At 37.8% G+C, this 25,253-nt stretch overlaps 1 protein-coding gene across 1 annotated transcript in view; it reads right to left on the reverse strand.

Annotated features, from left to right (window-relative positions):
* Positions 1 to 638: 638 nt before the first annotated feature.
* The window catches only part of DPYD (dihydropyrimidine dehydrogenase), an 863,978-nt gene continuing 839,363 nt past the window's right edge, over positions 639 to 25,253 (reverse strand). Inside the window, 2 exon segments of the mRNA XM_030327163.1 lie at positions 639 to 2,115; positions 4,660 to 4,800. Of these exon segments, the coding sequence (XP_030183023.1) occupies positions 1,942 to 2,115; positions 4,660 to 4,800 (315 nt within the window). The 3' untranslated portion in view covers positions 639 to 1,941.

The following is a 25,253-nucleotide window of genomic DNA, read 5'->3' on the forward strand; positions in this document are numbered from 1 at the left end:
TTTTCTTTAATCTCTAGTAAGGGAATTTCTGCCTGGCAGTCAGTGTCTTGAAGAGGACTCAGGCATATATGCATGGAATGGACTTTCATAAAACTCCCAGAGCAAAAAGCTCTCATCAGATTGAGGTGGGGGTAATACATTATGATGGCATCCACATAGCCCCAGTAAATTTATTTCCTGGACAAGTCGAATCCTTCACTAAGCTGTGACCAAGTCCAAAAGTTAAGATGCCCCCACCATGACAGGACCATAAAAGGGAGTCCATTGATATAAGTCTTTAATATTTCACATCCAACTAAGGGATACTATTAAGTGACACTGATTTTTGTTACAGTGAAGATGGTAGGTTGCCATTTCTCATTTATCTCTGCTCATGAACCACTGCAAGAACCCTGACCTGTGCCCAGTGAAAGATGCCTTTTGGCAGAGTGGAATTAAACTCAGTAGGAAAACCTGGATCAAGAGGACTGGAAATGAAACACTTAAATAACTGTACTGTCATTACCCTCATTAGCTTTGAACTAGCATTATATACACACTTGGATGGAATTCACTGTAGGATTAATCAAAAACTTCACCTCAAAATCTAAATAGTTGACATGATGTTGTACTTGCAAATGAGGCAGCAAAAGACCATGTTGTTTAAGATGCTTTATGATATTTTATTTGATATTACTCAATCATGCGGATTTTGCGGTAAATGTGCATTTCTAAAAGTGCATAATCAAACATTTATTTTTCTAGGTCTTACATTTTTCATAGAAATATACCACAGATTGTTACTTAAAGATATGTTACTTATGGATTCATATTGAAATATACCACAAAAAAGAGATAAATGAATTTATATGAGGCTATTTGTTGATTATGAAAATAGAGAAATACAAAAATACTGGCAATAACAGAAAATATATATTTCTTTTTATTTGATTACCTTTTAAAAAATTAAACACTAAAATAGAGAGTAGTCAAATAGGCTTTGCCCACTTAATATATATTACCAATACTATATTTTTCACTCTTGAATAATGAAGCACATGGCCCACTGCTGTATAATTTGGTCTTTGTTCAAACATTAATTGCTATAATCATGAAGGCTACTATTAGAAGCAGACAGAGCAGATCTGTGCACAGCAAAAGAGTAGCTTTAACCAGAATTCCATCCTAATATCTTGTTTTGTTAGGAACATAGTTTAAATATTTAAAGAAGAATATCATGTTGATTCATTGGTAGAGTTTGAACACCCACCTCAGGCTTGAATGGTGACTAGCAGAGTGATACGAATGATTACTAAATACTATCACTTTGAGGTTCTAGCCCCCCACAAAGAAGCTATTTTTAACAAAGGGGACTTAAAATTTAAGTTTTGCAAATCCTCTTTGGCTTTCTTCTCCTGCCACGGTAAATAATCATTTGACTTTCTTCATTTGTGCTTTATGGAGCTAATTACATTTGCTTAGAAACAGGGTTAAAATTAAATGTAATTTTTAATTATAAAATGTTTCCTTGGAAACATTTTCTTGTAAGTTAAATGGTACTTTGTTCTAAAATACTTAATTTCACTTACAATTAGAAATCAAAGACAGAGCACAGCACCAGGCTATTTGGAAATACTGCATTAATTGCCACCAAAAAGTTACTATTTTTCAAAATGGACAACTGATGGTGAATGTCCAATTAACTGCTACGCAGTTATTTAGCAAGTATTCTCACAGGAGAATTATTCTATTTTATGACCATTAATTGCATGGCCAATGGCAGTAGACATTTTTCAAAATTTGGAAATTTATTTAGAAATTACATTATTCACTCAGAAATTTTTTTTTTTTGAAATTATGTATTTGTTTCAATTTAGAAAGAGCTGAACATAATGATCACTGTTAAAAAGATCAGCATACTAGGTGACCTCAAAGTTCCCAGCAACTGTTTCACAAATCACCTTAACACACCAGATTATTCACAGCTAAGGGCAAGCCTCTCTTTGGTTCATAAGGTGTTGTCCTGGAAACCATTTTGATGCAGTCGATAATAGGGCAGACGCTGAGACACAGGGTACAGCCCGTACAGGAGTCAGTAATGGTGGGCAGGTGGGTTTCAGGATCAAACTGTATAGCCTGCAAATGGAAATAAAGAGTATTGCTGTCACTGACCAAAAAGGTCAAGAACGCCCCCCTTTTGGCATCAACGTTTTTCTCCACCGCAGTAGAGCAGAGCTTGGAGACAACGACGCCCAGCACTGCGTGCAACTATAGCAACAGTTGAGGTGCCAGAGGGAAAACAACAACAACAACAACAACAACAACAACAACAACAACAACGGCACAATAGAAAAGAAATCCTTTTAAATTAGAAATACATTGTTTAAAATTCCTTGGAGACATTTTTCTTGTGTTGCGTGAGGGAACTATTTCATACCAGTAAGTCTCTAGTTTCCTTTGTTCTGAGCAGAGCTCGGGTCCTTCCAGTCCTATCAGGATGGGGTGTCTGCTACCTGAGGATGGTGGGGTGCTTTCTCTCCTCATGCTCCTCGCTCTCGACAGGGAAAAAGGGTCACTGTCAGATGGAGCAAGGAATGTATTTGTTTGGATTTCAAATCATGCATGTAGTTTTTAGAAGAAAATAGGAGTTAAAAAAAAAAGTTAGCTTAAGAGCCAGTTTTGAGGTTTGAGGATTTCCAAGTAAACAATTCCTTGATTCTGACTTTTGTCCTGTTTCATATAAAACGTGTTATCATCCAATTCAAAATAACTTTTTTTTGTTAAAAAAAAATTTCCTTCCCCCAATTGAAGCTACTTGTAACTATAATTGTTTCCTCTTTTATGCACATAAAAGACAAATGGTTTCATTAGAGTAAATTATGTCAGACTGCTTAATATAAAAAAAAAGGCTGATCTTTAAGGAAACAACCATATTATAACTGAAGAAGTGACAAACCATAAGAAACTTTGTTCACATAAATTGTTGTCATTTTTAAAAATAAAACAACATCTTGGATGACTGTGTGAATGAGTAAAAACTATTTCTCTTCCTTATGTACCCTTTTATAAATAGAAACTCAAGAAGCAATTGAAAATAAAATAATGCTTATCTTAAAAATTTCATACTTAAAAATTTGCAGACATAAAACTTTATAATCAGTTGAAGACTTTTTCTGTTTTTTTTAAATCTTCTTGAGACAGAAGAGTCAAAGGAGTACTTAAAAAACTTTTTAAAGCAAAATTGTGATTTTTTTTCTCATTAATAAGGGTTTGGGGGGGGGTTGGTTTTATTTTTGACATTGTACCAAGGCTAGAATTTTACGGTAGGAGTCATAACTTCTTTTCTTTTTAAATTTTTTTAAAGTTCATTTATTTTTTTGAGAGAGAGAGACAGACACAGAGAGAGAGAGAGAGAGAGACAGAGAGAGCATGAACAGGGGAGGGGCAGAGAGAGAGGGAGAGAGACAGAATCCCAAGCAGGCTCTGCACTATCAGCATTGAGCCCAACTCGGGGCTCAAACCTACTAACCGTGAAATAGTGACCTGAGCTGAAATCAAGAGTCGGACACTTACCTAAGCCACCCACGTGCCCCTGTAACTTCTAAGAATGGAGATACTAGAGAACTGCTATGATTTTGGTGACAGGACTTATTAACTCATCTCTGATTGGTTAATTAGAGGAAAGCCAAGATGAAAGTCAGTGTGATAGGATTAGCATTTCCAAAATAACTGTTAGAGACACCTTTCAGCTATATTAAAAAAAGTGATAAGTTGAGTAAAAATTTGGCATAGAGCTAATGTCAAATTAAAGAGGAAGATTTTTTAAAAATTTCAATATGTCTGTTATATCTCTTAATTAGGTGGTCAGAAGAATATGCACAATCCCACCACAAGCAACATGGGATCTTCCTCCAGGCTGAGTTTAATAAAGTTCAATTTTTAAAAATAGTCTATTTTATCTATCTTCAAAATTCCATTAATCATCTTTAAATGTATTATTTTACTTTACTTCTTCATAGCTTGAAAAGCGTAATGAAAACAATATTATTCTGTAGTTGTGAAACTGAAGACAGCTGAATCCCTACTTTTCCTGTGTCACCCCCTGGCAGCTTCTCAGATGAAGGGTGAGGAACTGGGATGAATCCATGGCTACTGCATGTGATAAGAATACAACTTGCTGGCTTCTCCAGCCACAAAGGAATTCCCAGTCCCAACACCTGGCCTGATGGGAAAGTGCTTTTTCTTTCTTACGGTAGTAGAAGCCCAGTCAATACTGGACAGAAGAGAATTCTCTTTTGGTAGAAAGAATCAAGTCCTTTCAGGGTGATGGCAATAAATGGTAATTCCTTTCCCTTCCCTCTGTATTAAAGCACAATGCTTCCTAATATGCATGATTGTGTGGATTTCTCTTTGGGTTGGATTTTTCCATCCAGTTTTATGGGTAATAAAATATTTAAAAAAAACACTGTACATTGAATGGTGGCACAGTTAGTATGAGTTATGGCTTTCCTTTGAAAAAAATTACTATGCCCAGAGGGCGAGGGGACAGACATACCACTGCTGAGGAACAGTACTGGGCACGTCTGGTCTGAATTGCACACCTAGCAACAGAAGATGCTTTCTGCTAAAAAACCAGAAGAAACATGCCTCACAGCATCCTAATTACAGTAGAATTCTTACCTGGTAGCCAGAGTCATTACAGGTCATGTAGCATTTGCCACAGTTGATACACATTTCTTCATCGATCATGGCCACAACTTGCTCGAGGTGGCTCAGTTCCCCAAAAGTTCCAAGGTACTGCAGTGCTTTTCCAATTACATCCTAAAACATAGGCACTCAATTACTTACAGTGTTCATTGTAAAACACTGCCATGTAATAATTACTATCAGTCCAGAGTTCTCTGTTGTTGTTTTTTTTTAATGTTTATTTTATTTTCGAGAGAGACAGAACATGAGCAGGGGAGGGGCAGACAGAGAGGGAGACACAGAATCCGAAGCAGGCTCCAGGCTCTGAGCTGTCAGCACAGAGCCCGACGCAGGGCTTGAACTCACAAACCGTGAGATCATGACCTGAGCCAAGATCAGATGCTTAACCAACTGAGCCACCAGATGCCCCAGTTTTTTTTTTTTAATATATAATGTTGCATTATGTAACTTAGGAGGCTTTCAGTAGTATAGCTCTTGTAGTTAATGCTTTTCATAATGGTAGCTTAAAAATTTTTGTCTTCTGAAAGATAGGCAAAATCTGTGTGTGTGTGTGTGTGTGTGTGTGTGTGTGTGTGTGTATCCAGCTTAGAAACACAAGACCTAATTGGCTGCTTTCCATAGGATTTCTACCAGATGATCTAAAACAGTGTTTCTGCGGACAGAAGAAATGACACCCTTTTCAGCGGTTGTAGCTTACCTTTTCCCAATTTTGAACTTTGAAGGATGCAGAAGTAATAAAAAGCGCAAAAGGGTAACACACTTAAACTAGAAAACTTTAGATTGCTAGGAATGAGGGGAATAAAAATGTGAATGCTATGCATTTGTATCACTGCATTTGGATTCCAGATTTTCATTTAGAAAAGTGCTTTGATAGCATACCCACCTGTCATGTCTTAAAGAGTGTATTTCATTATTTAAAAATTCTAATTTATGTTAATTAATTAGATTCATCTAATAGCTAAATAAGATGCTGCTCTTTTACTTTTAAAGAACTAGGATTTTCTTCATTCACCGCTGACGATTTTTCATGTGGTTACACATTGCTTTGTTCTTCATATTAATTGGAAGTGTGCTTAATATGTGAAGCACAGAAGATGTTTCATCAACAATAAGAAATACTTTCTTTCATAAAACAAAAACAGAAGGATGTAACAATGTTTGTCAAATTAGTATGCTCTTAACAGTTTCTGCTTTTGTCTTTAACTTTTTGCCAAGAGAATATTTTGTTCGAATTCAAGGTCCACATTCAAGGAGGTCTGACTCTTAAAGCAATCTTCCTATATTCTCTTTGGCATTTTATTTTCTGTTCTTCTCTTTATGACCCTGGTTACCCTCGTTTTACTTTTTTCTCCATTTCAAGCTCTAAATGACAATATGCTCATGACTTGGAGTTTTCAAACTGAAACAAGGTTTACATTATAATATGTACTTCATTTGTTCATCTCTCTAGTAGGAGTAAGGTGATAGAAAATTTACAAGACTCTTCACTATTTTCTTTTCAATGTGTTGAAGATATAATTTCAACTGTACTGCAGTCTGTCTGTAGGTGGGCACTTGATGTCCAAATCAATATCTCTATTCAGAATCACTCTCACAAACTCAAGATCTACATTTGTCAGCTTCACGACAGGCATTGTTACTAGAAATTGGTAACACAGATTCTCCACTCACTAAACTTATCAACACTGCAAAACTGGGTCTTCCTTCTGACTTCATTTAAAAAAAAACAATTTTTTTTAATGTTTATTTTTGACAGAGAAAGAGAGACAGAGCATGAGTGGGGAAGGGGCAGAGAGAGAGGGAGACACAGAATCTGAAGCAGGCTCCAGGCTCTGAGCTGTCAGCACAGAGCCCGACGTGGTGCTCGAACTCACAAACCGTGAGATCATGACCTGGGCCGAAGTCGGACGCTCAACCAACTGAGCCATACAGGTGTCCCGTGACTTCCTTCATTTTGTCAACAGTGGTAGGATTTTTCCAATCACGGAGGCTTGAAATTTGAGAGTGCGATCTACTCCAATTTCTCCTTCCTCCAGCATCTCATCTGTGGTCAAGTCTTGTGAGTTCTGGGTCTGCAATATCTTTTGAATCTCCTTTCCAAGTCGGCTACAATCTGGAACCATTGCTCATTAGTTTCCTGTTACCTCTAATTCAGTTAAGAGCCTATGTGATGAGTCTCATGCTCATAGTCTTCCGTTGCCATTCCACCCTATGCAATGTTGTCATCTTAATCCAGGCTGTACAGCATGGACTCAATTTCTCACTACCTTACTAAAAAATCTGTTACGTTAAATACAGTCTCACATTTAAGTCTGGCATTTAAGGCTTTCTAACAATGTCTTTTTTGGTCTTATTTATCACTTCCAAATACCATGTGTTTCAGCTACACTGAACACACCTGTCAATAGACTCCTCTAGAACCTAATTTTATGTTGAGGGTATCTGTCTAGGATACCCTTCCTTCTCATCTCCACTTTGAAAACTCCTACCCATCCCTCAAAGACATCTGACATGCCACTACTTCATGAAGATTTCCTCAATCCTTCTTTTGCCTTTCCCAACCAAATTGAAGATGTAATCTCTTTGTCTCTTCCTCTTTTTCCTTCATCTCCTCCTTTCCCCCTGACCTCTCTTTCTCCCCTCTCCATCTTTATATTCCCCCTAGTGACCTATAGCATTTTATCTATTATACGGGACCAATGATAGCAGACAACTTTTGAGTTCTTTCTATGTATCAGACCAATGCCACGATTTTAAAGCACTGTCTCATTTAAACCTCAACACATTTTATATGTGATGCAGTGAATCAGATTTAAGGTACAAAATTAAGTAAATAATGAAGCAGGGATTCAGACCAGTGCTGCATGACTTCCAATTCTATGGTCATAAGCACTGCTATGCTGACTCATCCGCTATTTCTCTATTTAGCAAATTCTACTTCATGTTGTAGATAGTTTCTATATTTGGCTTCCTATATGCAGTCTCTTAGCAGGCTTTAATTCATCTTTGTGTCTCCTGTGGCATATCTTGCTCCTGCAGATCACTGAAACATAATGGGTACTCAAGTATCTGTTAAAATAAATATAGCTTTCATTTATTTATGTGCTAAATATACAGTGTAATATTAGGCACATAGTTAGTTGTATGGGTTAATAGATACTTGTTGATTTACTAAACATTTTTATTAGCATGAGAATCAAAAATAGATTTGAGCACTTATTTCAAAAAAGTATTTTTTAAATGTCTATTTATTTTTGTGAGAGAGACACAGTGCAAGTGGAGGAGGGGGACAGAGAGAGGGAGACACAGAATCAGAAGCAGGCTCCAGGCTCTGATCTGTTAGCACAGAGCCCAATGCGGGGCTCGAATCCACCAACCGTGAGATCATGACCTGAGCCAAAGTTGGACACTTAAGCTACTGAGCCACCCAGGTGCCCCTGAGCACTTCTTTAAATGCAAAATAATCATAGTCAAAGTATCTGGACATGTTTAATATTTTCTAATAATGTTTTAAGGTAGTAAGTACATAAGGTCACTCGTCAGCTATAAAGCTATTTACATGTGATAGAAAATAATTTTTTCAATCTAGGAAATAAATCAGTCAAAAATTTCTTTGTTTCATTGAATCAGATCACAGCTTGACTGAAATCATCAAAAAATATTCAATGATTAAACAGGAAATTCCCTAGACAGTCATCAAAACCTTGAAGGCTTATTCAAAAGAATGTATATTTTAAAAGATTTTATTTTAAGAGGCAAGTTCACATTCTGTGTATAGTAAATATACCTTCTTCTCTACATTGGAGGTTTGCTGTTGTGATTTATTAAAACCTTATGCTTAATGTAAAACTAAATAAAATAAGGTCCTTGGAGCCTCTAAATTTTATCAGCACATGGTGTTATGTAGTCTTCATAGTTCTTAAGACATTGTATATAGTTTTTTTAATCTGGAAGAGGTTAGAACAATGATAACTATTATAAATTATTTTGGAAAGAATAGCAAAGAAAATGAATTACCATACCATGTGCCTGAAAATGTGGACATTGTTTAAAACCCAAAGCTTCCATTTAGTACTGCCAGCTTATGAGTATCTTTGAATACACATCTGGAATTTGGAGTTCACTGAAAGACACATATAATCAGTAAAGGACATATGGCTGTTCTACTCCTCCCTGGACACACACCTACATTCATTATTCCAAGCAGGGTATGCATATACAAAGGTCAAGCAATCTGCTATAGCCATCCCTGATTAGTGGAAATGTTTATGTGTGAATGTGCATGAGGAGAAAGTGATGCCAAATTCTTTAAAGTATAGATGACACATTTGATTTAAATTAAGTGTTCCCAAAATTAACATTGTGAAGGATTATAGAATTCCAGAATCACATCTTTGTCAGTTAATTATTTCTTTGGAATAATCAAAAGTATTTTTAAAAACTGGATCAGTCTGGGGGTACCTGGGTGGCTCAGTCGGTTAGGAGTTTGACTCTTGATTTCCCCGAGTCGGGCTCCGCATTGACAGTGCGGAGACTGCTTGGGATTCCCTCTCACCCTCTCTCTCTGCCTGCCCCTCTCCTACTCACATACTCTCTCAAAATAAATAAATAAACATTTAAAAAAGCCTAAATCAGTCAATATTTCTCTTTGATATAAATTTTTGGACCAAAGGATGAGGAACTAGAGGCCCCCAATCCTATCCTTGCTGTATCATACTCAATTTATTATGCTTGGCATAAATCTGTTAGTTTTCCCCTAGTTTTTATTGGTGATTGAAGTACTTTCAAGTTGTGATTGTTATCTGGCATGTTAACTGTTTTTCCTAGCTTTAAGTCTTCTACACATCTGATTAACGTACTTTCTCCAAACCTGTCAAGAGTGCCATTCAAAGGCCAGGGCCAGGACAACAGTGCTGTGGACAATCCTATGGCTTCAGTCTGAAAGGGATCCAATATTTACATTATTTGGTGTAGCTGTTTAATCATCTTATCCTTATCTGTACTATAACCAATGTCACAGGTTCTTATCTTTTACTCCAAGTTCACACTACTTGCCTAATAAAGCTATCAAAATAGGAAATGAGATAGTATGGTACATTCTCAATGAATTTATGCTGATTCTTAATAACTTCTTTCTTTACTAACTCTCTCAAGTTGAAAGTTTAATGATCTTTGGAGACATTCACTGGAGTCAGACCTCCAGCATTCTCGTCTACTTCTACCTTTTCCCTACCACATCCACCTTTTCCTTTTCTAAAGAACCTGAGGCAACATTTATTTTTCAGCAGTGTGATACAGCAATATCATACAAAGATACTTTCAAACATAGAGCATGCAATTTATTTTTGATACCCTCTGAGCTGGGAAGCAGGGAGGGGTTCTGTACAGTGAGAAAAGGAAATCTTGAGTTTATATTCAGCAGAACTCTGATAACTGAGGGCTTAGCATGAATATGCTGAGATGGGAGGTCAGAGACAGAGCATAAGCTTGGAAATAAAGTTGTAGATTGGTGGGGAAGGTGAGTGAAAAAAGTGATCGAGAGATGAGACAGAAGCAAGCGAGAATCCGGGAACTGAAATGGGGCAAAGAAGGAGTGGGAGGGGCTCGTGAGTGGGAGAGACAGATGAGTGAGGCTTGGGTGTAACCATGGTTGGCTTAGTACAGAAGGGTACTCTAATCACTGTATTCTTTTTATGTAGGTAGCTCAGGCTTTAAAGTAGCAAGTTCATGCCAGACATTTTGGGTTTAAATTCCATGAAGCTAATGTTATGTGCTTTTACTATATCCTTTCCTATCTTGGGCTTCACCTCTCAAATATATTTTCCCTACCTTTTCAGTTCTAAGAGCATTCTCTATGGGGATGCTACAAAGATAATAGGAATTGAGCACTTCTCACTAATTGTAAGTTAACAGTATACCATCTGCTCTAAGTAGTGGGTGTATTTTCTTTTCCTTTCTTAAAAACTTTTAATAGACCAAATACATTTTCTTTCTTCCTAATACTTTTTTTGAAATTCAGATAATTTGAGGCTTTGGTACTTCTGAAACATCCTTAATCCTTGATGCCACTGTTTTATGATCATCATTGGTAATGTGATCTTTATTTTCTCATACGACCATTCGCTATTGAATTATCTAAATGCTTGACTCTTTTCTTACTCATTGGGAAACTGAGTGATTATGTCGTCAACTTTCTATTTGACAGCTTCTCGTTCTTCTTGATCCATCCTCAAGTTAGAGTCACCGACTGTGGGATTGTTTTCTATTGTTTCGTCTGAACTTCCTGAAATGGGATGTACTAAAGGTGGGGCATACATGTATGTCCAAGCTGAGTTCCTCTCTGTGGCCTAATGAACTCTAGGATGATATGGGATGGTTACTTTCCTTCAAGACTCTTTTAGCTACCACTTTCCCCAAACGGATTTTTATAAGGAGCCAGAAATAAGCCAATGCAGCAAGACCCCTCATGGCTTCTCTCTCTTCTGTGGGATTAAATTTCCAACAAGGCAATTCAATAATTTTTCAGATGTTTTGCCTTTAGTGAAGTGGGATTTTCATCTGAAGTCTGTAAAGGCTTACATCGCTCCTCTATCTTGCCTGTCCATATTAACCATCTGGTTATGAGGTCTCTGATGTAGTCCCAGGATAACATTTCTGTTTTTCTTTCATTTCACTCTCCTGCAGCTGCTTTCTCCATGCCTCACTTTCAGGTTTGTGGATTTCAATGTATGTGTATATCTTTTTGACATACACTGCTCCTCCCCCAGCCCTTCAATTAGACCTATTTATTCCAAACACGATATACCTTTCCATAGTCATATTCCACTCAGGAAGCACATTGCAAAACATCCCCATAAGATGTAAGAGATGATATTTACCAAATAAGGTCCATTTCTTTTAAAGTTCAGTTCAATAATTTTCCACCGGCTATTTGTTGGTATAGAGACAACCGAGAAGGTTAATGTTACCCCATCCCATTTTTATGGTATCTTCTGACAATTGCTGGGATAGTCCTCCACTATTTCTCTTCCTGCGCCATCTCTTTTATGTTCTGTAGTATCTAATACAGTCTTACGGTTTTATCTGAGTACTTTTCTCCTTTCTCTCACAATTCAATTGAAATAATAAACCACTCGATCAGGCTGACTGGTCTCCTGCCAACACTGTCTTGCCAGTCTTATGAGATGCAGTCCATCTCTTACTAGAAGCAGCAGGAAGAAGAGATGAAAACATCGCTAGTGCCCCTAAACCATTCATTTTCCTACCCAGAAATTCAAAGACGTTAGAGATACATTCCTGGCTTCATAAGGAGAATGAGAATTCATTCTCATATATATCAACAGAAGTGGGAAGCATTCGGGGGACTTTATAAGTCTTGGCAGACTCTCAAATCTCTGTTATATGCTGCCTGGGAATAAAGCACGTTTCTCATTTAGCTGGGCCAAATGTGCACACTGTCGCTTCGGTTCTCGGTGAGGAGACAAAACTGTCTCCTATTCGGTTTCCTTTCTCTGGCACAAGTGAACCTGTGGAACGTGTCAGGAGCTTCTTCGGAAAGTCCTGGTTCACCTTTTAGAAGGAGACCTTTATACCTGCTGCAGGAGGCCAGCTCTTTTTCTTACTTTATCTCCAGGTCTTCCCCTTCAATCTTCCAGCACTATTTCTGACTACCCTCTTCTTCAGAATCCTTTCATTTCTGTTTCTTTCATAAAATTGGCAGCTCTATAATGTGGTGATACATATATATAGGTATATATGGTAAATGCTGTGTCATTATGAAATTGGAAGTCGAAATGTGGGGTTGCTAAAAAGGAAATCAACTGGATGCCAGGCAGGTCGACCTTAGGGCCTCAGACCACTCCCTGGTATAGGACTGAGGGCCTTTGAGGCTATTTTTAGCTTCTGAGGGGGGCAAGGAGAAGCTGGATAGCATGTTGCTAGCGAACACTTTGGGTTCTCAAGAACCCCGTAGTCACAGTGTAACACTGGGAATAACCAACTGATGCTCTAGCTGACATTGTCAGCAGCTTAATCAGTACATCCCTTTGCCCTTTTATATCATGCTAAGACTGATCAAGAAAACTGGATTATTTTACTCAGTATTGCCTCTCAGTGTGGTCCCTTCTATGAATTCCTACTGAAAAAAAGAATGGGTTTACCAGTCAGACCCTACTACCTGGTTGATTCAGGGATTGTGTATTGGATTTAAGGTCCCATGGCACTGATTTGCTTGAAATACCGCCTTCCTTCTTCTTCTTTTTTTTTTTTTTTTTCTTTTGTGAGAGACACAGAAGACAGTGTTTAAGGGCCAGGTTCTAGAGCCAGACTTCAGAATCACATCTTGGTTTTGATGTCTTCCTAGCTGTTTGACCTTGTGCAAGTTATTTAACCTGCTTATCAGTTACTTAATCAGTAAAATGGGAAAAACAGGGAACCTGATAGGGTTACTGAGAGAATTAAATGAGTCAATTCTCAAGCATGTAGAACCGTGCCTGAAACCTCATAAGTACTCAATAAATATTAGCTTTTATTATTAATTCTCTGCTTAATTAACACTAATTTATTAAACTCCATGTTAAATATCACCATCTCTGTGAAGCTTTCCACAATTACCCGAGGCAGAACTAATCCCTTTCACTCCTCTGTGTTCCCAGAGCATTTTGTACATATTTGATTGAACTGTAAATAATTTTTAACATGTGTCTTTTTCCCTTGCTAGACTATGAGCTCCATAAGGATAGATGTCTTTCTTTTTAAAATTCATGTTGTATTCCTAGTTTCTAGCACAATTCCTGGATTGCAATGAGTGCATAGCAAATACATGTTAGTGCTACATCTCCACCGAGATTGGGGAAATTCCTGTGCCTTGGACCGTGCTTTTTACAGCTTTGGATATAAACTCGGCCCATAGCACACTGCTGGTCACATAGCAAATACTCAATAAATACTTACGGATGGACTGATATTGAAACCGCCTACCTCTGAGGCAACAGACCATTAAATCTTATCTGAGGCATTTGAAGGAAAAAAGAACAAAAGATGAGATCTATTGAGCATGGCTTGCTTAGAAATAATATTGTCACACTCATAACCAGGGAAGATGGGGTAGATTAGAAACTTGAATGCATGACTGAAAAACTTGTTCAGACAAGAGGGGCTTAGTTAACTTTGTGGGGCACTGGGGCTCTTTCTGTAGCAGATGGGGAATAATATACTATGCTAGCTGAGAGGATAAACAAAGCAGTGTCATGGAGTTTAAACTATTGAACAGAGGAATCTATAAAGAAGCCAGCAGACAGGAGGGAAGAAACAAGCTAAAATAAACAGATGGGTGGACAGAGAAAACATTAAGCATGATAACAGATAGCCCAATCCCTCCAGGAAAAAGGGAAGAAGGAAAAAATGGTATGTCAAGAACAGAAGAAGCACCTTAGGGAAAATGTAAGAGCAATGAAAGCAACAGAGGGAAGTATACAGCGTGCCTGGGTATGTGTGGTAGTGTAAAACAATAAAAACACAAGAAGCAATGTCTGATTCACATTCACAGAGATGGCTCTTAAAGGGAACGTGGCTGTTAATTTCAATGAGGACTGAATAAGCACACAGCTACACCATCCAGATGGGGTCTGAAATAATGGGCAAAGGGGTGGGGGACTCATAAGAAAATAACAATAACCATGGCCCCTTACATTTGAATAGAACTATGCTTTGTACAATACTTTCACACACATCATTTCATTTGAAACAAGGGAGTTGAGGCCTTCTGACACTATCTCGTATTTGTTCTCCCTCCTGCCAATCTCTCGCCTGAGTTGTTACAATGGCCTTCTAACCATTCTCCCTGCTTCTGCCCTTGCCCGTCTAGGATCTTGTATCAACATCACAGCTAAAAGGATCCTTTGAAAAATTACGTCAGATCATGTCTTTCTTCCTTTTAAAAAGCCTCCATGGTTTCCTGCCAAAGACTTTCCTATTTTAGGGTCTTTGCACTTTCTGTTCCTTCCGAATGGGATGTACTCCCCAAAGATATCTATCCATGTCGTCGTTCATCCTTTCACTCTTTAAAGTGTTTACTCAAATGCCATTTAATCAGGCAGGCCTCTCCCGACCAACCTCTCCAGCAATTCCTATTCTCTTAATCCTGATATATTTTCTTCACAGCACTGTGACCATCTGACACAGCACGCATTCACTTGTTTGTCTGTTTCTCCTTAGTAAAATGTAAGAGCCATGAGAGCTGGGCTATTGTTTTGTTCACTACTGAATTTCTAGTGATTGCATCAGTGCCAGTACATGGTGGCATTAATGATGTATGTTAATAATTGTTGGATGAAGGACAGAATGAATGTATGGGTGAATATATAATTTTTGCAAACCAGAGGTTGGAATCTCAGTGATTATGTGTGAAAGATAAAATGAAACAATACAAAGTCCTGTTGCCAAGATGAGCAGTGCTTTCAGACCTGTGGACACTTCCACATTCTTAAGACTTCATCTTTGGTTCCCACGCCTCCATACCATCATTAGCTTCTGGTTATTTTCCCGTTTCTTTTCTGCTCAGTTGTTCTCTTCTGCTTCCCCAGAGCTTACTTCTCTCTCATAGGGTATTAGGTTTAGTAATATTTACAAAAATATATGTGAAGTTTCTATCTTGGTATAGCACACAGTAGGTAGTCAATATGTCAGTTCTTTTTCCTTTGTATCTTCCAGCACAGGTCCCTAATTTGCTTGAATTCATTACTTTCAATATGCTCAAATCTAAGTTTTCATCCCACATCAAAAAAGCCCATTAAATCTAAAACACTAAGAATAAATCTCTGATTCATTATCTTTTCTTTATCTCAGTGACTGGGACCATAAAAAACCCTAATCATCTTGGTCCACTTATTCTTAACTCCTTACTAGCCCTTATCCTTTAATATATGAGAAGCACTAAGTTTTTTTAAGTTTAAAAAAAAATGTTTATTTATTTATTTTTGAGAGAGGTGGGGAGGGGCAGAGAGAGAGGGAGAGAGCACCCCAAGCTCCATGCTGTCAGTGCAGAGCCTGATGCAGGGCTCGATCTCACAAACCCTGAAATTATGACCTGAGCTGTAATTAAGATTTGGACAATTAACTACTGAGCCACCTAGGCACCCCAAGTTACTGTGTTTTAAAAGGAGAATTAACATGACTTCATCATTTTTGTCTCTTCCTCTGTTTCTATAACCATGGCCATTCACCAAATTCAGGACCACATTATGGATCTCCTGAAATATCCTTTTCCCTTTACCCTTCTAATCCGTACCCAGCTTATAGGGGTCCTTAACTGCCAGTTCCTCAGAGAGACTTCCTCTGCTCCTTCAGTCTAAATAAGGTCTTCCTATGAAAAAGACTCCATACATTCTGTATTTTTTTCCACAGTTTGTATCACAAATATGATTTTATATTATTAGTGGGACTCTTTGCTTACTATCTGTTTGTATGCTTCATGAGGACAGAGGCTGGGTCTGCTTTATGTATGGTACTATGGGTGCCCAATTCTTAGCATGTTGCTTGTCTCATGGTAGGTGTGCAATAAAGATTTCCTGGAAAATATATGGGCTTCTTCTAAACTTCCAACTTGACTGGCCTCAGAGCCTTATGTATTCTTACTTTCATTCTTGAGTTAATTTTATTGAACAAAATGGGAATGGAGAGTCACCTTAATCTATTATCTCCTTCAACCTGTCCATTCCTAACATAATAACTAATAGTAGGTAATACTTATTTAGGATATATTTGATGCAGGCTAAAAGCAATTCACACATTACCTAATTTATAGCCCCATGAAACACACTCTTATTTTCTCTTGTCTCACAGATTAGCTAACTGAGGCAAATTCATGCAGCTATGAAATGGTAGTGCCACAATTTGAACCCAGGCAGTGTGACAGAATAGTTCCATGCTTGGAAATTCAGAAAACTCTTCTTCCATAAATGTACTCTATTAAAATCTTATGAACTTTGCTATGTATTTCAATGAAAGAGAATAGGTTAAGACTTGACATGGTCACTTTAAACATGGCTATAGGGGTGCCTGGGTGGCTCAGTCAGTTGAACATCTGACTTCCGCTCAGGTCATGATCTCGCGGTCTGTGAGTTCGAGCCCTGCGTCTGGCTCTGTGCTGACAGCTCAGAGCCTGGAGCCTGCTTCAGATTCTGTGTCTCTCTTTCTCTCTGCCCCATCCCCGCTCATGCTCTGTCTCTATCTGTCAAAAATAAATAAATATTAAAAAAAATTAAAAAAACATGGCTACGTACTAAAATAATACTGGTAAGCCTAAATTCAGTATCATTAAATGCACATAGCATGTAGTAGGCAGAAAATCATGACATGTCCTTTCTCTAATGCAAGATAACTTAATGTATTGTCTAAACTCCATCCCCAACCTTCTTGCCAAAGATCTAGCTTCCATAACCCCACCCTTTCTGGTAGCCTTAGCTGTTCTCTCATAGCATATAAACTCATGCAAGCCTTGATTATCCTAACATATAAACAAACCAACCTTTCCCTTTACCCTATTTTCCCTTCTTATCACTTTTCTTCTGATCTTTCTCAAGTTCAGAAGAGTATTCCATACACCTTGTTCGTACTTTCTCAACCTTTCTTAATTCCTCCATTTACCACCTCCTGGGCTCTACTTTTCAACACTCCACTGAAGCTGCTCAGGCCAAGACAAGCTAAAATATGAAGGGTGTGAAGATTATGCTAAGTTTATCTTAAGGTGTGGGAATCTTAAGTAAGGAGTAAAAAAAAAAAAATCAGATTTGCATTTTTAAAAGAATACTCCGTAATAGCTGGGGGTGCACTAGGTAAGAGTGACAAAAGAAGGTGGGAGACCAGTTAGTAAAATATTTCAAATTCCAGTGAAGAATGTATAAGAACGGTATTATGGTGTCTTCAGTAGGAAATAACAGAAAAGGAGGGAGACATGAGAGATTAAAATGATCGACATTGATAAGTGTCCCATGATCCCATTCACTAATGCGATGATTAATAGGATAGAACCTAGGCTGATTTTTACAAAAGTTGAGTGGCTCTCAATGCTGTTCATTGAGACATAGGACTCAGGAAGAAGAGCAGTTTGGAAGGAATGATAATCAGTTTAGTTTTAAGTGTGATGGCCCCTGTGCTCCTTGTGTAGACAGTCTAGGTGGAGGTATCCAGAGACAGTGGGCAGCACAAGTCTGAGGCATAGAAAAGAGAATGCGATGGAGAATAGTTGAGTCAATACATAGGAAAAGTCTAAATTGACGATAAAGGGAGATGGTACAGAAATTAGGAAACAGAGAGATAGACATCATTATCAGCAAATTTTGAGGTAGGAAACTTGAATGTAAAGCAATTTATGATACATTTTGTCACTGAGTCATAATTTGGGAGATGTAAGGGCCACTTAAAAAAATGTTTTACCTTTATTTATTCTTGAGAGAGAGAGACAGAGTGTGAGCAGGGGAGGAGCAGAGAGAGAGGGAGACACATCATCCGAAGCAAGCTCCAGGCTCTGAGCTGTCAGCACAGAGCCCAATGCGGGGCTTGAACCCACAAACCGTGAGATCATGACCTGAGCTGAAGCCAGATGCTCAACTGACTGAGCCACCCATGTGCCCCTGTAAGGAGCCACTTTAAAATGCAGATATTGAGATCATGGGATTATTGTCTATTTGGGAAAAAAATAAAGTTTTAACCATAGTTGATAATTTAAGGCAACAAAAATTTTAATTCTTCAAATGCAAATATTAAATTTATAAAAGAACTAGATGGGGTGATTATTTATGATCTTATGGTACGAAAAGCTAAACCAGTGAAGCAAACTGTAAAAGACTCTTAACGATAGAGAACAGAGGGTTGATGGAGGGAGGTGGGTGGGGGATGGATTAAACGGGTGATGGGTATTAAGGAGGGCACTTGTGATGAGCACTGGGTGTTATACATAAGTGATGAATAACTAAATTCTACACCTTAAATGAATAAAAACTTGAAAAGAAAAAAGGGAAAAAAGCTACACTGAGCAAATAAAGAGAAAAATCACAAAATAAGCTTTTGCCAGATATAATTTCATAAAGTTAAAGCTGCTGTATGTATATGTAAAAACACTATAATACAAATTAGGAGACAAATGGCAATATATAAAAAGTTTATAAAAAATCTGTAAGACAAAGATAATTACTCTGGCAGAAAATTGGTCAAAAATGAGTAGTAAGTTCACAAAAGAAGACATGGCCCAAAAATATGTAAAAACATGCTGATCTCACTACTACTTAGACATTCAAAATTAAAGAAAAAATGAAGCACTTTTTTGACTATTATGTTGGCTAAAATTAAAAATAAATTCATTGTTGGGGCGCCTGGGTGGCGCAGTCGGTTAAGCGTCCGACTTCAGCCAGGTCACGATCTCGCAGTCCCTGAGTTCGAGCCCCGCGTCAGGCTCTGGGCTGATGGCTCGGAGCCTGGAGCCTGTTTCCGATTCTGTGTTTCCCTCTCTCTCTGCCCCTCCCCCGTTCATGCTCTGTCTCTCTCTGTCCCCACCCCCCAAAAAAAAAGTTGAAAAAAAAAATAAATTCATTGTTGATGGGTGTCTAAAAAATGAGCCCTCTTATATTTTTTGGTGGAATGTAAATTTGCACACTCTTCCCAGAGAGCAAGTTGGCAATATGTATCAAAGGCCCCAAAATTTCACCTGTAATTTCTCTGGAGAAAACAATAAGACATCTACACAAAGATTTTTATACAATGATAATTATAATAGCATTATTTCTATGAAATTCTGGAAACAACCTAAAGGTTCAGCAATAGGTTACTTTTTTTTCTCTAGTTTTTATTTAAATTTAACATTAACAGTGTAAAATTAACAGTGCAATATTAGTTTCAGGTGTAAATTTTAGTGATTAAACACTTCCATACACCCACCAGGTACTCATCAAAACAAGTGCTCTCCTTACTCCCCATCACCTATTTCACCCATCCCCCCTGCCCGGCTCCCCTCTGGTAACCATCAGTTTGTTCTCTATAGTTAAAAGTCTGTTTCTTGGTTTGCCTCTCTTTTTCCCCTCCTATGATCATTTGTTTTGTTTCTTAAATTCCACATATGAGTGAAATTATATGGTATTTGTCTTTTTCTGACTGCCTTATTTCAATTAGTAGGATACTCTCTAGCTCCATCCACGTTGTTGCAAATGTCAAGACTTCATTCTTTTTTATGTGTGTGTGTATGTGTATGTGTATGTGTATGTGTATGTGTATGTGTATGTTTACACATACACACACACACACACACACACACACACACACGGTAAATACGTAGTAGCATAATTGCTGGATTATAGGGTAGTTCTATTTTTAACTTTTGGAGGAACCCCTATACTGTTTTCCTGAGTGGCTGCACCAGTTTGTATTTCCACCAACAGTGTAAGCAGGTCCCCCTTTCTCTACATCCTTGTCAACACCTGTTGTTTCCTGTGTTGTTAATTTTAGCCATTCTGACTGGTGTGAAGTGATACTTCATTGTAGTTTTGACTTGTATTTCCTTGATGATGAGTGATGTTGAGCATATTTTCATGTGTCTTTTGGCCATCTTTAGGTCTTCTATGGAAAAATGTCTATTCATGTCTTCTGCCCCTTTTTTAACTGGGTTATTCGTTTTTTGGGTGTTGAGTTTGGTAAGTTCTTTATAGATTTTGGATACTCTTTATCAGATATGTCATTTCCAAATATCTTCTCCCATTCCAGAGGTTGCCTTTTAGTTTTGTTAATGGTTTCCTTTGCTGTGTAGAAGCTTTTTTATCGAAGACGTCCCAATAGTTTGTTTTTGCTTTTGTTTCCCTTGCCTACGGAAACGTATCTAGTAAGAAGCTGCTATGGCCCATGTCAAAGAAGTTACTGCCTATGTTCTCTTCCAGGATTTTGATGGTTTCACATTTAGGTCTCTAATTCATTTTGAATTTATGTTTTTGGGTATGGTGAAAGAAAGTGTGCAGTTTCATTCTTTTGCACATTGCTGTTCAGTTTTCCCCACACCAATTGTTGAAGAGACTGTCTCTTTTTCCATTGGATATTCTTTCCTGCTTTGTCAAATATTAATTGACCATATAGTTGTAGGTCCACTTCTGGGTTTCCTATTCTGTTTTATTGTTCTATGTGTCTGTCTTTGTGCCAGCACCATACTGTCTTGATAACTACAGCTTTGTAATATAGCTTGAAGTCTGGAATCATGATGCCTCCAGCTTTGCTTTTCTTTTTTCAAGATTGCTTTGGCTATTTGGGGTCTTCTGTGATTCTGTACAAATTAGGATTGTTTGCTCTAGCTCTGAGAAAAATTCTGGTGGTATTTTGATAGGGATTACATTAAATGTGTAGATTGCTTTGGATAATACAGACATTTTAATAATACTTGTTCTTTCAATCCATGGCCATGGAATGTTTTTCCATTTCTTTGTGTCATCTCAATTTCTTTCATCGGTGTTTTAGAGTTTTCATAGTAAAGATCTTTCACCTCTTTGGTTAGGTTTATTCTTAGGGATCTATAGTTTTTGGTGCAATTGCAAATGGGATTTATTCCTTGATTTCTCTTTCTGCTGCTTCATTATTGGTGTATAGAATTGCAACAGATTTCTGTACACTGATTTAATATCCTGTGACTTTACTGAATTTGTGTATCAGTTCTTGTAATTTTTTGTGGACTCTTTTGGGTTTTCTATATAGAGTATCATGTCATCTGCAAATAGTGAAGGTTTGACTTCTTCCTTGATGATTTCGATGGCTTTTATGTCTTTTTGTTGTCTGATTGCTGAGGTGAGGACTTCTGGTACTCTGTTAAATAACAGTGGTGAGAGTGAACATCCCTGTCTTGTTCCTGACCATAGAGGAAAAGCTCTCAGTTTTTCCCCAATGAGGATATTAGCTGTGGGTTTCTCATATATGCCCTTTATTATGTTGAGATATTTTCACTTTAACCCTACTATGTTGAGGGTTTTTATCATGAATGTTTTACTTTGTCAAATGCTTTTTGAATCTATTGAAAGAATCATATGGCTCCTATCCTTTATTAATGTGGTATATCACACTGATTCATTTGTGACTATTGGACCAGCCTTGCAGCCTAGGAATAAATCCCACTTGATCATGGTAAATGATTCTTTTAATGTACTGTTGGATTCAATTTGCTAGTATTTTATTGAGAATATTTGCATCCATGTTCATAAGGGATATTGGCTTATAGTTCTCTTTTTTTTAGTGGAGTCTTTATCTGGTTTTCATGAGGGTGATGCTGGCCTCATAGAATGAATTTGCAAGCTTTCCTTCCATTTCTATTTTTTGGAGTAGTTTGAGAAGAATAGGTATTAACTACTCTTTAACTCACCTGTGAAGCCATCTGGACCTAGACTTTTGTTTGTTGGGAGATATTTGGTTACTGATTCAATTTCTTTGCTGGTTATTGATGTATTCAAGTTTTCTATTTATTCATATTTCAGTTTTGGTAGTTTTTATGATTTTAGAAATGTATCCATTTCTTCCAGGCTATCCAATTTGTTGGCATAGTTTTTCATAATATTCTGTTATAAGTGTTTGTATTTCTGGGGTATTGTTTGTTATCTCTCCTCTCTCATTTGTGATTTTATTTATTTTGGTCCTTTCTCTTTTCTTTTTGATAAGCCTGGCTTAGGCGGTTTATCACTTTCAAAGAACCAGCTCCTGGTTTCATTGATATGTTCTATTGTTTTTTTTACTTTCTGTATAATTTATTTGTTCTAATATTTATTATTTCTCTCCTTGTCATGAATTTAAGCTTCATTTGTTGTTCTATTTCTACCTCTTTTAGGTGTAAGGTTAGGTTGTTTATTTGAGATTTTTCTTGCCTCTTGATGCATTGCTTGAATATTGCTATATACTTACTTCCCTCTTAGGACCACTTTTGCTGAATCCCAATGGTTTTGGATTATCATGTTTTCATTTTTATTTGTTTCCATGTATTTTTTAATTTCTTCTTTGATTTCCTGGTTGACCCATTCATTGTTTACTAGGATGTCATTTAACCTCTGTGTATTTGAAGGCTTTCCAATTTTTTTCTTGTGGTTTTTTCATAGTGTTGTGCTCAGAAAATATGTATGGTATGATTTCAATCTTTTTGTACTTGTTGAGGTCTGATTTGTGACCTAGTACGTGATATATTCTGGAGAATGTCCCATGTACACTTGAAAAGAATGTGCATTCTGCTGCTTTAGGAGGAAATGTTCTGAATATAGCTGTTTGGTCCATCTGGTCCAGTGTGTCATTCAAAGCCATGGTTTCCTTGTTGATTTTCTGCTTAGATGATATGTTCATTGATGTTACTTAGGTGTTAAAATCCTCTGTTATTATTGTATTATTATCAATGAGTTCCTTTATATTTGCTATTAATTGGTTTATATATTTGGGTACTCCTAAGTTGGGAGCACAAATATTTACAATTGTTAGATTTTCTTGTTGGGTAGTTCCCTTCTTCATCTGTTGTTACAATCATTGGTTTAAAATCTAGTTTGTCTGAAAGAAGTATTGTGACTCTGACTTTCTTTTGACATCCATTTGCAAGATAAATGTTTCTCCATCCCCTCGCTTTCAATCTGCTGGTGTCTTTAGGTGTAAAATGAGTCTCTGAAGGCAGCAGACACCCTATCTATTCTGACACCCTATGTCTTTTGATTGGAGTGTTTAGTCCATTAGTACATTCAGAGTGATTACTGATAGATATGTATTAAGTGCCATTTTATTACCTGTTTTTGTCATTGTTTCTGGAGACTTCCTCTGCTCCTTTCTTGTCTTTGCACTTTTGGTTTCTCCTTTGCACTCAAAGAGTCCCCTTTAATATTTCTTGCAGGGCTGGTTTAGTGGTCACAAGCTCCTTTAGTTTTTGTTTGTCAGGGAAATTCTCTCTCCTATTCTGAATGATAACCTTACTAGATAGAGTATTCTTGGCTGCAGATTTGTCTCATTCAACATGTTGAATATATCATGCAACTCCCTTCTGGCCTGCCAAGTTTCTATGGAGAGATCTGCTTTTAACCTTATTTGCCTTCCCTTGTAAGTTAGGGACTTCTTTTGTCTTGCTTCCTCAGGATTCTTTCTTTATTGCTATATTTTGCAAATTTAATTACAATATGTCTTGGTGTTTCCTGCTTTTGTTGCTTTTGATGATAGTTCTCTGTGCCTCTTGGATCTGGAAGTCTGTTTCCTTCGTCAGGTTAGGGAAGTCTGCAGCTATTATTTCCTCAAATACATTTTCTGCCCCCTTTTCTCTCTCTTCTTCTGGGACTCCTATGACATGAATGTTACTATGTTTCATGGAGTCATTGAGTTCCCCATATCTGGTCTTGTGTTCCATAGTTCTTCTTTCTTTTGTTCAGCTTCGTTATATTTCATTATTTTATCTCCCATATCACTTATTTGTTCCTCTGCTTCTTCTATTCTTGTGTTCATTGCATTGAGTCTATTTTGAATCTCAGTTATTGCATTTTTCATTTCTAAGTGTTTTTTAACTCTTTTATCTGTGTGGTAAGGGCCTTCCTGATGTCTTCTTCTATTCTTTGCTCAAGCCCAGTGAGTATCCTTATGATTGTTTCTTTAAATTCTCCATCAGGCATATATATCTATTTTGATTAGATCCCTTGCCATGACCTTTTCTTGTTCTTTCTTTTGGGATGAGTTCCTCCACCTTGGCATTTTGTCTAAGTCTCTGCCTTCTTCTCTGTGTTAGAAAAGCCTGCTATGTTTCCTGCTTCTGAGAGTAATGGCTTTATGAAGAAGAGGTCATGAAGTGTCCAGGGCCTGGCGCTTCAACAAGTGTCTCGTGTGTGCTCTGTTGTTGTGTTTTGGCTGTTCTATCCTTCAGATCAGTCATCTGCCAAGGTTCTCCTTGCCTGAAGTGGGCAGTGTTTGGTTCTTGACCAGAGTGTGGTGTGTTTTAACTGGGTACACTCTGGTCTGCTTGTTAAATGAAACCTGATACTACTTCCACTAGAATTGAAACTCTGCAGAACTCTTTGGTTGGGAGACATGGTGTGGCCAAGGGTTTCTGCTGGGCCCACCGCACTGGGACTAAGATGAACTTGACCAAGAAGGGTGGTACTTGCAGAGCACGGGGGAGTGGGACCTGATGTAAGCAATTTAGGCAGCCAATGTTGGCACTGTGCTGTGTACTGCAGGTGGTTCTGTGTTTATACTGAGGGGCAGGGGAGGGAAATGGCACCAGCCAGCTCCTTTGTCCCCAGAGAGGAGTCTCCATGCTTGCTGCTCTCAGGGAAGTACTCTGAGAGGAGCAAGTAATCTCCCCCTCTGTGTGTCCCAGGTGTTTTTCAGATCACTGTTTCCATGATGTCTGCTTCCAGGTTGTTAACCTGCCTTCTCTCCAGGAGCAGCATGGTGCCCTCTAGGCTCTAACAGGTTACTTCCAAAAAATTAACAGTAAATTTATATTATAAAATATTATTGGGGCGCCTGGGTGGCTCAGTCAGTTAAGCGTCCGACTTCAGCTCAGGTCATGATCTCGCAGTTCGTGAGTTCAAGCCCCGCGT

The sequence above is a fragment of the Lynx canadensis genome, chromosome C1 (assembly GCF_007474595.2).
Source record: "Lynx canadensis isolate LIC74 chromosome C1, mLynCan4.pri.v2, whole genome shotgun sequence".
In the NCBI taxonomy this organism is placed as follows: domain Eukaryota; kingdom Metazoa; phylum Chordata; class Mammalia; order Carnivora; family Felidae; genus Lynx; species Lynx canadensis.